This window comes from Myotis myotis, unplaced genomic scaffold, assembly GCF_014108235.1.
Source record: "Myotis myotis isolate mMyoMyo1 unplaced genomic scaffold, mMyoMyo1.p scaffold_m19_p_15, whole genome shotgun sequence".
In the NCBI taxonomy this organism is placed as follows: domain Eukaryota; kingdom Metazoa; phylum Chordata; class Mammalia; order Chiroptera; family Vespertilionidae; genus Myotis; species Myotis myotis.
Genome location: NW_023416319.1, coordinates 23105047 through 23122592, shown reverse-complemented (window position 1 = coordinate 23122592; position 17546 = coordinate 23105047). Strand labels below are relative to the sequence as shown.

At 35.5% G+C, this 17546-nt stretch overlaps 1 protein-coding gene across 8 annotated transcripts in view; it reads left to right on the top strand.

The window, feature by feature from the left end:
• Window positions 1-17546, top strand: part of EXOC6 (exocyst complex component 6) — a 155673-nt gene that overhangs the window by 104192 nt on the left and 33935 nt on the right. For all 8 annotated transcript variants that reach the window (XM_036336585.1, XM_036336583.1, XM_036336584.1 and 5 more), the window contains one exon: window positions 3775-3916. In XM_036336585.1, coding sequence (XP_036192478.1) covers window positions 3775-3916 — 142 coding nt within the window. The remainder of the gene's footprint in view (window positions 1-3774; window positions 3917-17546) is intronic.

Below are 17546 nucleotides of genomic sequence, written 5' to 3'. Positions count from 1 at the left end.
CAATACAGAATGGTTTGTGATTTCAAGAGCACGTTTTTATCTTAAATATACTTGAGAGAATGAAAGCAGTATTGAAAAATGCTTTTAAATAATTACTGTTGAAATCAAACCTTTTTTATTAGATCTTTGAAATAAGAGAATGGTGAGACAGAAATGAAAGCTTCAATGAAAATTTAAGTGTGTCAAATTAGTTTTTAAGCATTCTACATTTCTCCTACTATTATATTGGAGTAGATCTATCAAAACATTACTTTGAAACTAAAACAGTTTGAGTCATAATTAATAAAATGTGTTGTATTGTTGTTATCATGTCATTTTATGATATTTCAAAGGAAACAGTATCTTTAGCCTAATCTATAATAGTAAATTATTTTGGAAATTTGGCTTGACATACAAGCAGATGTGTTTTCTTGACTCCTTTTAAACTGAGGGTTGGTGGTTTGTGGTTTATTGTTCCTGTGATTGGCATTAAAAGCCTTATTTCACAGCTTGCAGCAAGGGACTATTGGGTAAAGAGTGGCTGTGTTCCACAAACTAAATTCAAAAAGTGTCAATCAAGGTCTCACATAGGTTACTTAGAGAATGAGTTTTCTTACTGATTTCGCCAAATGTCGCCTCATGCTGTCTTTGATTGGCACAGCCTGGCAGGGAGGATGGATGAATCTGTCACCGACTGGTTAATTGTGTTGCTGGTCTCAGTCTGACATCAGGTCTTTGACTCTTAAGTGGCTCAATACAAAACAAATTAGCAGATTGTAGTCATATTTCTCATTCTATATGCTTTGACTTCGTTGAATGCAGTCCATAAATCATATTGACTGACACACAAGTAAATGATGAAAGCTGCTTTTGAGACATGGATCTAGAAAGCAGCACTGTGAAGGTGCCATGGAAGGATGCATATGGTTGACCCTCTGGGAATTTCCTAGGAGCCAAATGTCTCTTTACCACAATTGTTCTTAAAAGAAAAGCTTTTGGGTAATGCAAAAAGGCTCTAATATGTCAGCAGATTCTCTTTTACAAGTTCCTTTGAAATATAAGAAGTTTGTCTAAGGGTGTTCTCTCTTTGCAAGTTGTTTTTCAGCAAAATGTTAGAGCTGGGTAAAAAAGTAGTTACCTTTAAAAGTTGGCAGGTGTTTTTACTTATTTATTGAACTTTGTGTTGTTAAAGGGAAAGAAAATGTTAGTAATGGTTGCAATTAATTTTTCAGATGAGGGCAGCAGAAATTTCTAGGTACTTGAAATTTGTTAAATGTGCTATATTTTCTCAGTCACTTCACTTAACTATTTTGGCTTTGTTTGTTATAATGTTAAAAACCAAAAACAGAGCATCTCTATTTCTAAAGGTAATTGTAAGACTATTTAAATTATTTTTGTCCTAGAATGATATATTATTAAGAACATCAACAATAATAGCAATAATAGTGTTCAGAAAGGGATGTTTTGATTATATCAAAATATGCTAAGGGCTACAGGCATCAGAAAGGAATTGCTAAAGATATTTTTTGGGTGTGCAAAATATTTGGAAAATTAAAGTTTCCTATCTATATCTAAAAATAAGTATTAGATGAAATGTAAGAATTTTGTTTACCTTTTATAGTTAGGAAGTAGCCATTTTAAAAAATACTACATAATCTGTTAAAAAATTAAGAATCTGAGCCCTTGATATTAACTTCAATTTTGAACTATGCAAAGAATGAATTTATTTCATTTAAGAACAATAAGTCTTTACTTAATATGCATAATTAGAGAAATTTCATATAGAATTTTATTAATGCATATGTCATTTAAACAAAGGCTAAATTCGTGTGTGTGTATGTGTATATTTGTGTTTTCATTACCTCTTTCCACTAGATCTATAGAATAGCCTGTACTTCTGTATTCTTACCATCATTTTTGGCTTTATAGTCATTTGTAGCATCTGAACTCATGTTAAATTTTAAAGATCACCTTAAAATAATACCACTTACATTGTGCAGTGTGTTTGGTTATGAGATGAATATAATAGTAATTTTGTCTTGGCAATTTATTAATCTGCTTTTGTAGTTAGTATATTATAATAGCAACATAAGTAGGACATGGAGCTGATTTAATAGAGAAGTACATTAAACTAAAATGCACTAGTTGTTCCATTATGTCAAAATGACATTTCCATTAAGTATTCTTGAGCCTATTACATTGTAATTAAATTACATGACATTGATTTCTCCTTTTCTATCCCCCCCCCATTCATATTGATATTATTCTGCTTTGGAAATGGAGCTGCATGCCTCCCAGACTAATTCCTCTTGGGTTTGAGGGATCTGGAAGCATGCTGGGTTTTGCATTGTTTGTTACATTCCTTTTTGGCAGTTCATCAGTATCTGTCAAATATATTGTTTGCACCGGCTTTAATCCCTAAAGTTTTTGATTGAGAAATTGACATTCCATTTCAGATACACAGTTTTTCACTGTGCATAATATCTAAATGCTAAATACTCATTCATAAAAGTTGCTTGTTTCTCATCTGACTTTAAATGTGTAACTTGAACAAATGTAGTTCTAGTAAATATCACGAAGATATATTTATGTTATTTCTAACACATCAACTCTATGTAAATATTTTTGTGTAAATATATTGTAGCATATATGTTTGGAAGATATTTTGTAGCTAAAGAGTTTTTGTGGTAAGTAGGAAAAATAATTATTAAATATCAGTGGGTAAATATTAGTTAATGCAAATGAAGCAAAACATGGTACATCTTCCAAAAGTCATTATTTCCAACCATATTTATAGTCTTTGAATCTTATTTTGGGAATTGGTCCACCACCAAATCACATAAATGTAGGTTGAAGATAGCCATTTTAGGAGCACTAGAAAACTTTGAGTCTTTACATTATTTTAAGCTTCTTGTTGAAATATAAAGCCTGTGTAAAGTAACAATTTGTACTAAAAGTGACATTGTATTGTGATTCAGCTATGTAATCTAAAGGCTAAACATTTAAAATTATCATTTAAAAAATCATTTTGAGAAAATAGAGCCTTAATTAAAGCTCTCAATTAAAGTTCATGTAGTGTTTTAGCAACTTATTTTAGTGGAAACTTTTCTAATGCTATGTATATTTAGTGAAAGAAAACCACAAGTACTTGTAGTTTTACTTAACTACATATTTCTTAATTATCAGATGATTTAGAAACTTATTTTTAAACCTTAATGTGGAACTGTAGGTGATTTTGAAGTCATTGGTAGGCAAGCCTTTTATTTCCCGATAATTGAAACTATAGTACAAACTAATGTTGTGATTAGAACTTATGACAAAGTATATTTTTAACTTAGTTAAAATGCTAGTAGCTTAAATTATACTGTTTATTAACTTCCTTTATTCTGGCATGGTTAATTACATAAAGAAGAGCTTAAAGAGCATGATATAAATAAAATGTGAATATAAGTTAATTTTATGTCATAACTATTATATTTTAAAGTGTTTTAAAATACTTGAGAGATTTCAAGAGATCTGAAATAATTTTTTACTTGTATTTTAATTTTCCTGTGTGGAGTAAGAGTTTTAATGACATTTATGTCCTGAGAAGGATAAGTGAACAAGAATATTAATTTTAATTCCAATGCTAAAAGGCGTAGCCACTCCAAATGCAAAAAGACCAGTAGTCGCTCTTGTACCCCAAAAAAGGGAACAAAAGAATGCCAGATATATAATATTTCTGATACTTTATGCGATATTTCGGTTTGTTTCTTTGTTTGCTTATTTTTTGGTTTGGATATTTGTTTTAAACAGGGGAAAGTTGCCCAGACCGCTTGCATGTCAGCCTGCCAGCATCTGTCAACATCCTTAATGCAGATGCTACTGGACAGTGACTTAAAACAAATAAGCATGGGAGCCATTCAGCAATTTAACTTAGATGTCATACAATGTGAATGTAAGTACCTTGTTGGTTAAATCTCATGCATTTCTAGGAATCTACGTTTAAATTATATGAAACCAAGGGCCTATAGTAGGATAGTTCAGAAAGGAGGGACGAGGCCTGATTGAGCTAAACCTTCAGCAGCCTTAGAAGCAGCTTCCTTCCAGGAAGAGAAAATTGTTACAGCTTCACTTTTAGGGTCGAGAGAGGAAGGCACTGTAATGGCAGTCCAAACAGGAATCATTACAAAGATGATTCTGTTTCCCCCTTATTCCTTCTTCTGGTCATTCTTGCCAGGACTCTCCAAATGTTTGTCACAAATGAATAAAATTATTATAAGTTTGCCATTCTTACTTTCTCTGTAAGTAACTTTTTAGATTTTTGCTAGAAGTATGATCTTAGGACTCTATCTTCCAAATGAAGCTTCTTTTATATACCGAATGTTTTGTTCTCTTCCCCAAAGAATTTCTCAAGCCTTTACCATTGCCATTGTTTTCCACTTTGTTTTCGTTAGGTAATGAGGTTGGCATATTCCATAATCTAATGTTGACATTAGCCAGTCGGCTTCATAACCAGATATGCTATTTGGTTATTAGCCTTGCCAGATATGCTTCTGGATGTGATAAAACCTACATTAAATTAAATGCAGGGAATGAGCATACAGAGCAGTGTTTAAGCAGCACTTTAAATGAATGGTACACTGATTAAATGATGAAAATCCCTGGTTGACGGTTCAGTCAGGCACCATTGTTAATAAATTGAAAATCAGTGGGGCACCAGAAGGGTTATAAACTATTTCTCTGAGACAAGGTTTGCAATAATATATTCTGTGTGAAAGACGTTAAAAAATTACATGTTAGCAGATTGCAACTGAAGCAAAAGTAACAGATTCTTTTCAAACAAATATCAAATATTTGTCTGCGCATTCTTCTAGAAAAAGCCATAATTAATATTAAAAAGAAAAAGTATGTAAGCTCTTTGATCAAGATCAGTTGTTTATCTGTCACACACACACACACACATAACTTCAAAGATTTTAAAAACCTATTTTCTTAGAGAGAGAGAGAGATTGATCTTTATCAAAAAGCAAAAGAAAGATAGTCTTTTCCTAGGGAATAGGAGGGTTCATTTTCTTTCCTAAAAAGTATTCATACTTTTCTGTAATTAGAAAACCTTTATGATATTTATTTTTCAAAATAAAACTATTATTTACAAAATGATATTTATTTTGCACTTAGAAAAAAAAACATTTTTTACAAGTTTCTAAGCTCAATGTCATTTTTATTCTATGCTACAAATGGTTTAAAACTGATTTCCTAAAGTTCATTAAAAGTTGTCCATGAGATTATTCCTGTATGACATTGCTCATATAAACATCTTATAGAAATACTGCTTGAGGCATTTTGTATTATTACATCTTTAATGTGGATTTGAATAATTAGGTGGTTGAACTGTTTATTGGCATTTGGTTGTGTCTTCTCAATTAGATGTTTTTGTCCAAAAATGGAAATTATTGTTTGGCTAGGCAACTTTAGCTATCTAGATCTTCTTTCTGTTCTCTTATCTCCCTCTGAAGGGCTCGTCTAACTATGTTTAGAGAAAGGCACATAAAAAAATCAATCTTTGCCATAGGATAGTTTCTACCTTTTGTTACTTTGGGTGGATTTACTGAAGGCTCCTTTTAAAATGCTTATGTTTTCTTAAAGGACTAATATCTCTCTCTCTCTCTCTCTCTCTCTCTCTCTCTCTCTCTCTCACACACACACACACACACACACACACACACACACACACACACACACACACACTCACTTCTCTATCTACCTTGAAATCCTCTCTAAAATAACCCTACCAAGTAGTTGTCCAGATACTCTTTTTTTCCCCCCCTAGATATTCTTGAACATCCAATTTGGGGAATTAACTACTCTCAGAAAATGAGTTTCCAAATACTACATCACTCTTACTATTTCTTATATTGAGCCGAAATCACTTCTCTAAACTTCTCTTAATGGAACTAGTTCTACCTTAGGGCCAGAGTCACCATGAGTCCACATTCTGCCTTTGTGCAAATTAGAAAAGGAAAAAAGCCTCTAGAGTTTTCCCCTTTATATGAATTAGAAAAAGTTTACCCTTTTGCCTAACCAAGACACATGGCTTATCAAATGAATTGTGAGCTAGATTTCAGTCTTCCCTCTCCCCCTCCTCTCTGTAGCTGGGCAACCATGTGTAGCAGTCAGTCTGACAACTATCTGTGGCAGTTCTGTTTAGAGTCATACAGAAAAACACAAATCTTCATCCACAAGCCCATTATATGAAAACTTCTTCTATAGCCTTTTGAATCTTCTAAAAGCCAGAAATCAAGAATTTCTCTTACTGTTCTCATGTGATATGATTTTAGATATTAGATACAAAGCTCTTTGAACAAATTTGTTTGACTACCTTCTGTTTAAAGTCTGATACCTAAAGTTGAATACATGAATACTCAGGTGTGGGGGAACCAGTATAATATGAAATTGGACTATCAAATACATTGTTCCATATTCTGAACTTTATTAGTAGAGCCCAAACTGTTATCTTTTTTGTTTGCCAGAGCATACTCTCAAATCATTCTAAAATCTCTGTATCTTTCTCTCTTTTTGTTATTGTTAAACTCTGTTTTTCTTATCCTATACTTGTATATTGCTTTTTGTTTTAGGATTTTAAGATTATCCTTATTAAATTTTATTTTAAGACTAGAGGCCCGTAGCACAGAGATTCATGCAATAGGCCTTACCTTCCCCTGGCTGCTGGCACCGGTTTTCCTCTGGCACCCGGGACCCAGGCCTTCACTCCGGCCGGAGCCTTCAGCCTTCGCTCCTACATATGCAAATTAACCGCCATCTTTGTTGGGTTAATTTGCATACTCTGATTGGCTGGTGAGCATAGTGGAGGGACAGTTAATTTACATGTTTGTCTATTATTAGGTAAGATTTGTCCCATAACTAGCCAATTGAGATCTTTTTATATAACAATTTAATATAATCTGCAGGTTGTGCTCATGCTTTTTTTACATCTTTAAAGTCATTAGCTTAATGTTGAACGAACCTGAGTAGCTCTCAAAACATGGCCCCAGGAGCAGCATCAGCATCATCTGGGAACTTGTTAGAAAAGCAAATTCTCACCTGGCTGGTGTGGTTTAGTGGCTGAGCATCAACCCAGGAACCAAGAGGTCACCTGTTCGATTCACAGTCAGGGCACATGCCTGAGTTGCAGGCTGGATCCCCAGTAGGGGGACATGTAGGAGGCAGCTAATCAATGTCTTTCTCGCATCATTGATGTTTCTATCTCTCTATCGCTCTCTTTTCCTCTCTCTCTAAAAATAAATAAAAACATATATTTTAAAAAAATAAATGCAAATTCTGGGGCCCCACCTGCTGAATTGGGAATTCTGGGCACAGGACCCAGCAATTTGTCTTTGAATAGGTCCACCTTAATATGTGATTCTGATGCACAATGACGTGTGAGAACCATATTACATTCATATTGACTTAGATCCATTCTAAAGAATTTTATGGGTGCCTTAAGATTTTGTCAGCCATTTACTAATTCCCTAATTGAATATAACTAATAGTTTTGCTCAGTTATGAGCAACTTTGTCAGATACCTTTCTGGCAGATAGGGATAATGACCATTGAATTTTCCTCATCTACCAGTATAATTAGTCTTTCAAAGAAGAAAATTATACTACTCTATTTCATAAATCCATATTGACTCATGGTAATTACTTTCTTTCAGGAGGCTTAGAAACCATTACTTAAAAGTCTGTGACTGGTTCTTGGGATTAACATAAAATCCTACTAGTCTGTTTTACACTAGCAAGAGATCCAGAGTTCAAGGAAGTCAGGTAGTATAGGGATCAGGAACTGGAGCCCATGAACCACCAAGATCCTGGGCAACTTCAGAAAGGTTTAAATCAAAGAATTTAAGCAATAGGAGGTGAGCATGAAATATAAGCATGAAGAATGACTTTGCCCTAGCCGGTTTTGCTCAGTGGATAGAGCGCTGGCCTGCAGACTGAAGGGTCTTGGGTTCGATTCCAGTAAAGGGCACATGCCTGGGTTGTGGGCTCAATCCCCAGTAGGGGGTGTGCAGGAAGTAGCTGATCAATGATTCTCTTTCATCATTGATGTTTCTATATCTCTCTCCCTTTCTGATATCAATAAAAATATATTTTAAAATAGAATGACCTTTATTCTGAGTTATATTTCCTTGTATTTGGTTTGATCAGAAAGCAGAATATTTATCTTTCCATCCTCTTACTTTGTAAAAACGTTGTACATATATTTTTCAGGCCTCAGAATGTCAGTCCACAGGTAGAAACAAATAACACCTCTAAGCTGAAGTTGTCATTTGTCTTTGGATCTTTTTAAAATTTTTTTTAACCCATACTAGGTCAAACTTGATAAAATGTCTGAGTTCAGGAATGTAGAATCATATTAAATTATATAGAACTTTAAAGTGTTTTCAAATCAGTCTTAACATAGTCTGAGCACATGTCAGGAAGTTGAGACCATGGTTTCAGTTGTGGCTCTGCCTATATTTGGGGCAAGTGGCTTTGGGTAAACCATTCAACAATATAGAGGCCTCAATTTTTCCTTGAAATATTGTATTTGGAATTGGTAATTTTCAAGATATACCCTTCTTCTAAGATTCAGATGCAACAAAATTTAAGGCAAAGGAGAGTGTGGAGTCATACATTAATGAATTCCTTCATATATATTATGTGCTTAGTGCTTAGGACCATTGCTGTTTAGGGTCCTAACCCTTTTGGGGCTTAAGCCCAGTGGGGAGGCAGTCATTAAATAATTGCAGTAATAAATATAATGGTAAGTTGTTAATTCTATAAAAGAAAAGTATATGGTACTGTGAGAAAGTATAAGTAGCAGATATAATTTAGATAAAAAGTTGTATAGGTTGAAAATACTAGGTAGAGCCTATGGATGAATGAATGAATACTTGTGGTTAACTTGACCATAAACGTGATACTTTTATAATTATGTGGTTGGAGGAGTCAGGAAGTTATCAAGGAACATATACTTTGGAATTGTAAGTATGTGTTCCAAATACTCTGAACGGTTGATGCTATTACAGATTCTGTGTAAGTTCAAGAGAAATCACTTCCTAGATAGAGGAACATTTGCAAAGGTTGGCATGAAGATGATGTTCTAAATCTGTGTATGTGTTTTGTTTTATATTTATTAAACACCTGTTATGCATTGGGCCACAGTATGGGTACCTTCCTTACAAATGCAACTGTATAGAGCAAGGGTGGGGAACCTTTATTCTGCCAAGGGCTATTTGGATATTTATAACATCATTCTGGGGCCATACAAAATTATCAACTTAAAAATTAGCCTATATTTGGTCAAACATTTAACTAACTCACCCCTAATGCCTTGGCAGGACCAGACCAAATGATTTTGCAGGCCTATACAGCCTGAGGGCCAGAAGGTCCCCCCTGGTATAGAGGAAAAGATCAAAATGTCATCTTAAGTCCCTATAAAGGTATCTCAGAGATGCTTCGCATCACTAATAAAGTACAAAATATTTTCAAAGTATCAGGAATCAGAAAGATTTGAAGTTTCCAGGATAAGTCTAGAATGTACTTTTTCATGAATCCTACAGAAATACCTAAGTGAGGTAATCAGCTCCTAAGAGTTTAATATCTTAAATCTATGGGCATTAGAAGAGCTCCAGATTAAAGAGTACAGGCACCTGTTTCAGTGGAGAGTTATTGAGGAATTGATGAATCTCTAGGTGTGAAGCCTTGGTCTTTATTCATTTTGGATAAAGTCTTAATCCACCTAAAAAAAAAAGATAAAGTTTGTTTATAGATTTTGTGTGTGTGTAACAATAGCCACTGGGCTTCTAATTCTAGCCTTGAAAAAGATTCATGTTCCAAAATAAAAGGATTCAGGAAAAATCATGTGAATGACATAAGAAGAAATTTAAATGCCTTTTAAAAATTGATTTGAGAGAGAGCGATTGATTTCTTGCTCCACTTATTTATGCATTCATTGGTTGTTTTCTAGTATGTGCCCTGACTAGAGTTCAAATCCACAACCTTGGTGTATCAGTACGGTGCTCTAACCAACTGAGCTACCTGGCCTGGGCCTAAATGTCTTTTTTAAAATTATTATTATAATTTTATTGATTTCAGAGAGGAAGGGAGAGAGGAAAAGAGTTAGAAACATCAATGATGAGAATCACTGATTGACTGCCTCCTGCATGCCCCCTACTGGGGATCGAGCCCACAACCCAGGCATGTGCCCTTGACCAGAATCGAACCTGAAACCCTTCAGTCCACAGGCTGATGCTCTATCCCAGTGATGGCGAACCTATGACACGTGTGTCAGAGGTGACACGCGAACTCATTTTTTTGGTTGATTTTTCTTTGTTAAATGGCATTTAAATATGTAAAATAAATATCAAAAATATGTCTTTGTTTTACTATGGTTGCAAATATCAAAAAATTTCTATATGTGACACGGCACCAGAGTTAAGTTAGGGTTTTTCAAAATGCTGGCATGCTGAGCTCAAAAGGTTCGCCATCACTGCTCTATCCACTGATCAAAACAAGCTAGGGCCTAAATGTCTTTTTTAAAAGTAAGTTGGAGTTGGCTGCTTACTTTTCGTATTATACTTTTTGGCTATCTGAATTTATTCCCAGTTTTTTTGTTTGTTTGTTTGTTTTTTTTATTGCTTAAAGTATTACAAAGAGTATTACATATGTCTCCTTTTTTTCCCCCCGCCCTTGACAATCCCCTGGCCTCCCCTACCCCCCAGTGTCTTATGTCCATTGGTTATGCTTATATGTATGCATATAAGTTTTAATGGCATTTAAGGTATCAGATTGAAGCTACTTTGCCCATGTTTATCTCCAAGAAAGGAGAGGACTAGGTACGACTTTATATGAAAGTAGGGTGATGAATATAGAGGGGCAGTTGATCCGAGAGGCTTGCATCCCACTGCTGCCAACACATGTAACAGAATGTAAGTCTAAGAACTAAGAATTTTAACTCTAAGACCCTTGCTTAATTCCCAGCATAAGTTTTTCATCATCAGAAAGACCACTAGATGGTGCTCTTAGTCACCCATTGTAATGACACATCCGGTAAACATAAGATACTTTCCTTGCCTAGCCAAAATCTGAGTTCTAACTAGCTGCTTTAAGTCTTAAGGTCTAGCAAGAAAGAATGATCAGAAATCTGTTAAGTATGCAGACTATTTTGCATTTATATTCAGCCATTTATTTAGTTATAAAATTATTCCATTTTATATGCTCCTACCTTGTCGTCCCCAAGAAGTCTTAAGACTTAGCTTAGCCATCTCACCCTCCCTTTCAGTCTTTTGTCAATCTTTTTTTTACTTCATGGACACTCTTTCTTTCCCTTCCCCCACCCCAGACAATTCTTCCCACCCTGTGTAGATGTTTTCCAAATAATACACATTCTTTAGCTTACAGTAAAGATAACTATCTGCCTAGGATAAAATTGTCCAAGGACTTCTTCCCTCTGCATTTAATTTTTGGAAAAGTTTTATATTTTCATGCCAGGATAAGTACTTACACAGTTGGACTTCTTAGCAATCTTTGTTCCCCTCATACCAAACCCTGTACATCTGTATATAGCGCCTAAGGGCACAAAGTAGCCTCAATCTGATACCATTTTCCTACTTAATGGGGCAAGGGAGGGAGGGAGGGAGATTGTTATATATACAAATAACTCATGTTTTTGCCCACAGGTATTCTTTATTTATTCTCTTAAAGTTCTTAGAATGCCAGTTTGAAAGACATTTTTTGATCATTACAATCACAGTTCATACATATATGTTATTTTTCATTTTCATTTTCATCTAAATTAATTCAGACTTGTCTTCTTCCCAGTTAGGCTGATATAGCAAGGTCTATTGCTACAAAAGACCTCTCAGTAAGATCTGACATCTCGCTCTCTAGTCTTTCTTTTAGAGTATTTTTAAAGTTAGAATCAGTTATTAAGTTCCATATTCTAGCAGAAAATAAGAAATGAATACGTTATGAAGTTAATTTATTTTTTATAAGAAAATTATCAAATTTGAGACATTAAGAGAAAAAAAACTCTAAATATTTAGATGAGCTTAGAAAAAATAAAAAAAGACAAACCTCCCAAACTTTAGGAAGCCTAGAAACTTTTAAAGTATTTTATTGGAAGACCAGGATGAATGTGTTTCAAAAAAATATTCTTAATGGCATGGCTAAGTGACAAAGACAGAGATATCAAGAGAGGGAAGGCTTATTAAATGAAGATAATGAAAGATAATCAAGGGAAGACAACAAAGAAACCCCAAAATACGACAGATATACAAAACGAGAATCTGAATGAACCAAGAAGGAATCTGAAGACAGTACTCAGAGTGATTCTAAAAAATTATTATTCAATTTTTTAAAACTTTGAAAGTTGAGATCTATCATCAGAATTATTGGATCTATTAGACAATATTAGTAGAAATGAATTATTTGTATTATTATTAATTTGCTCAACACATTTATTGAATATTTTCTGTACACTGAGCAGGGGGTGGGTATAAAGGTAAAAGAAATTATCTCTAATTTTCCACAAGCTTCTTGTTTAGTAGAAGAACTCACAGTCTAGGTTTCTTTTTTTTTTTTAAAGATATTTTTATTGATTTCAGAGAGGAAGGGAGAGGGAGAGAGAGATAGAAACACCAATGATGAGAGAGAATCATCGGTCAGCTGCCTCCTGCACGCCCCACACTAGGGATCGAGCCTGCAACCTGGGCATGTGCCCTGACCGGAAATCAAAACGTGATCTTCTATTTCAGTGGCTCTCAACCTTCCTAATGCTGCGACCCTTTAATACAGTTCCTCATGTTGTGGTGACCCCCAACCATAAAATTATTTTCGTTGCTGCCCAGCCGGGTGTAGCTCAGCGGTTGAGCATCGACCCAGGAACCAAGAGGTCACCGGTTCGATTCCTGGTCAGGGCATATGCCCAGGTTGCAGGCTTGATCCCCAGTGGGGAGCATGTAGGTGGCAGCCAATCAATGATCCTCTCTCATCATTGATGTTTCTATCTCTCTTTCCCTGTCCCTTTCTCTCTGACATCAATAAAAATATATTTAAAAAAATTATTTTCGTTGCTACTTCATAACTGTAATTTTGCTATTGTTATGAATCGTTATGCAAATATCTGATATGCAGGATATATTTTCATTGTTACAAATTGAACATAATTAAAGCATAGTAATTAATCACAAAAACAATATGTAATTATATATGTGTTTTCCGATGGTCTTAGGCGACCCCTGTGAAAGGGTCGTTCGACCCCCAGAGGGGTCACGACCCACAGGTTGAGAACTGCTGTTCTAGTTCTTAGGTTGATGCTCAATCACTGAGCCATGCCAGCCGGGCATCACAGTTTAGTTTTTTTTGAAGAAAACATCAGGGGTGTTCTCACCTACCATCAATTATTTTGAAATAAATATACTAACTATGCACAGAATGTTCTAGATTTACTCTGTCCAATAGCCATATGTGCCTATTAAATTTAAATTAATTAAATAAAGCTACAAATTCAGTTCAGCACAGATATAGAACCATTACTACAGAAAGTTCTCTTAGATAGTGTCATTCTAGATGTAATCAACAAGCCAGATGTGTGTATCAATTTCCAGGACAGGATGGTACCCCCTTAGAATTCATTTGTTTATTCAGTTTTTCTTCATTCATTTAAGAAATTCTCATTGACTACCATTACTATTAGGCATTGGGCTAGGTGACAGAGATGTAAAAGTGGAAGTACATTCCCTACCCTAGGTGAGTTTATGGTTGGTACTAGACCCAGATAGATAAACAAGTATAAGATAGCAGAATGGGTGGTGTAGTTAGGCAATGTACAGGAAGTTGGGGTGAAGGCACAGTGGGGGGATCTAACCCAGCCTGCAGGGTACTGGAAGTTTTCCATAGAATATGATGCTTGAATGGAAGGATAAGTAAAAGTTGTTCCATGGAAAAGAAGCAGAAGTATTGAAGGTAATGTGGAAAGAGACTGTGGCATATGTAAGGAAATGCAGGTAGTTTGGTATGGAGTTTAAGGTGCCCCTAGGGCAGTGGTAAAAGTTGAGGCTGGGGGATAGGTAAAGGCCAGAGTATAAAGGATCTTCATTGTCTTATTTTGTTGTAAAGATGATGGGGAACCACTGAAAGATGTTAAGCTCTGAAGTGGCACAAATCACGTTTACATCTTACACAAGTCACACTAGGAAAAGTGGGTGGAGAGATCGCACACAAGAAAAGAGAGACAAGATCGAAGTATGTTTTAGTAATCCAAGCAAGAAATGAGGATAGTTTGAATAAGGTAGACACAGATTCAGACTCAAGACATTTTTAAGGGTAGAAGCAACAAAATTGATTGCCTGCATTGGAAAGGAAAAAATATGAAGCTGTTGATAAATTGAATAGCATATGTCCTCTGTGCCAGATGATTATCAGACTGCTCAATAGCCTCCCATGAGAGAGAGAGAGAGAGAGAGAGAGAGAGAGAGAGAGAGAGAGAGAGAGGGAGAGAGAAAGCCTGAAAGCTATCATCAAGCGAGGGTAACTGAGGGAGGTATTTCAAAGGGGATGTCTTTTCTAGCTGCAAGAGCTTACGCCCTGTTCACTAAAATAAGTTATTGTGATGATCAAAGCAGATTGTATGTGAGAAGTATTTTGTAAACTTAAAGTGCTATATAAATGTATGGTACTTATAATTTGGATACTAAGCTCTTTGGTTTAATGCCAAGCAATGGGGCTTAAACTATAGTATCTTAAACAGGAACTGAGCGAGGAGAAAAATGACATTATTTTCAGCGTAGAAAAATTTAGGGAGAATAAGTATGTAATAATTGCAAATATAATTGAAATTAAGCTGATTTTTACGCCTGCTAGATAAAGTAAGTCTCCCTGCATTATAGGAAGTCCTTATTTTTGTGTGAATTGTGTATGTATATGTGGTGACAGTAGAGGCTGAGGTAACATTTACAGTCTTGGTTGGAAACCACTAGGGATTTATAGTTAAACTAGAGGCCCGTTGCGCCGGTTGTCGTGAGCCACCTGGCAGCCGCTTTTATATCCTTTCTTCTGCAGTGTGTGAGGCTGACTTCCAGGAGGCTGGTGACACTGTCGGGATTGTGCTGGTGGTGCTGGTCCGTCAGTGCCTGTCCCATTCTCCAGAAATTGGACCTATAGGACTATTGAGGGAGTGGCTGCCACCAGGCTGGTGAGCCACCAGGACAGGTCTGTCAGCTGAGTGGTGCTCCCACTATGGGAGCGCACTGACCACCAGGGGACAGCTCCTGTGTTGAGCATCTGCCCCCTGGTGGTCAGCCCATGTCATAGCAACCAGTTGTTCCGGTCTTTCTGACCATTCCAGCTGTTCTGGTCGTTCCGGTCGTTCAGTCGCTTAGGCTTATATATATTTATCTATCTATCATCTATCTATCTATCTATCTATCTATCTATCTATCTATCTATCTATAGATATAGATATATATATATATAGATATATATATAGATGTTATTTGGAAATAGTAGCCTAGGCATATGGCCAGAAAAGCCAACAATATGCTGAATGGTCCTAAGAAAGGGTTTTTTAAATTAAAAAAACACTTTTACTTTTAATAGGCTGTTATAATTTTGCTTATTGATTTTTGTTTGTGTGTGTGTGTGTTTGTTTTTGTTTTTTCATTAAAATCTGATGGTACTAGAGAAAGGCAACTCAGTTATCTGGGACATGGTAGGGAGTAATAGGATTGCCACAGTATGAAATTATGCCACTTTTCTTTGTATGAAAAAACAGTGATATGAGTAAATTATACTAAATAATGAAAAGTGTGGCTAGATTTGCTCAATACATCTTAGTTTTCTGGAAATAGGGGCCCTGAGAAAGGTGAGTGTAGTCACTTATCTAGTGGGCATAACTACTTAGAACCTAGCAGAGAACCAAGAAGTAATGGTGGGGGGTGGGGGGTGGAAGTGGTGTACCTCTGAGTAATCAAAATGTTACTTATACTCAAAAGGTACATATTGTATCCTCAAAGGCATATATAAAACCCATTCACCTTACTTGTGGGAGGGGTCCTTGCCCAGACTGTATTTGCTCTTACTTTAGACAACAGCTCAAGAATATTAAAGGCAGCATATTAATAAGAGATGAATGAGAGAACCAGGAGTAAGAATTTATGTTAAAACTGCAAGAGAAAAGGAAGAAAAATTTAAAAATCTATACACAACTCAACACAGCATTCTGAGTTGTTTAATGTAATAGAAAACAGTTCTTAATATCATTGCAACCCTGGAAATGTATTCTATAGAATAAAAAGTGTTCTTTTTTATTATTTCTTTTCTTTTTAACTTTCTATATGTGTGTTGTTGTTTTTTAATCCTCACCAGAGGATATGATTCCTTTGATTCAAGAGAGAGAGAGAGAGACAGAGAGACAGAGAGACAGAGACAGACACTGATTGAGAGAGAAACATCAATCGGTTACACCCTGGCTGGGGATCAAACCTGAAACCTTTTGGTATACAGGACTATGCTCCAATTAACTGAGCCACTTGGCCAGGTCCCTATAGGTGTTTTTTTTTAATTGAGGTATACTTGACATACATTATATTAGTTTAAGGATGAATTGATATTTATATATATAAAAATATTTTTAATGGTGATCCAGATAATTAAGAAAAGTTCAAATAATATTTAGTATACTCCAAAAAAGGGAAGTATTATGTTACAGTTTAAAATTTTATAAAATATGCTTAAGATTAAAAAAAAGAGTTTTGATTCTTAAATGAAAAATTATTATCTTAAAAACAACAGCAACAAAAACATTTTGAATTATTCATGCCGTAAAAATGCCAGATAAATCAAGCTGTGCTAAGCTTTCATATATTTACTAGAGGCCCAGTGCACAGATTCGTGCACCGGTGGGGTTCCTTGGCCTGGCCTGCACCTTCTTGCAATACGGGACCCCCTGGAGGATGTCAGACTGCCAGTTTCAGCCCGATCCCTGCAGGCTAGGCCTAGGGACCCCATCGGTGCATGGGGCCTCTAGTATGCATATAAGATCTTTGGTTAAACTCTTCTCGCCTTCCTCCCTCCCCCCTTCCCTCTGAGATTCATCAGTCCGTTCCATGTTTCCATGCCTTTGCATTGAGTGTCTGCCCCCTGGTGGTCAGTGCACGTCATAGCTAACGGTTGAACAGGCTTTTATATAAATAGATTATCTTTAATTGTTGATTTATTTTTGTTATTCCAAAAACTATATAGGCTGAAAATTTAAATAATATCTAAAACACTGGCTGAGATAAATTCACAAATGGAAAATCTATAATGTTCTCTAAGAAAACCCAGATATTAATGGGTAGGGAGAATGGTTGCAAGCAGTCTTAGTCTTATCAGAGAAGCTTGAGTATAAAACGATAGGGTCTTTTTTATGAGCCAAGTATTTTGTCTTCAAAATTACTAGCATTGGGCTTATCTTCAACTTAACTAAGCAAGCTATGTATTACAGTTTTTTTAGTACCAAAAAAAGGTGGGGAAAAATCTTTTGAAATATAGTTGCAATCT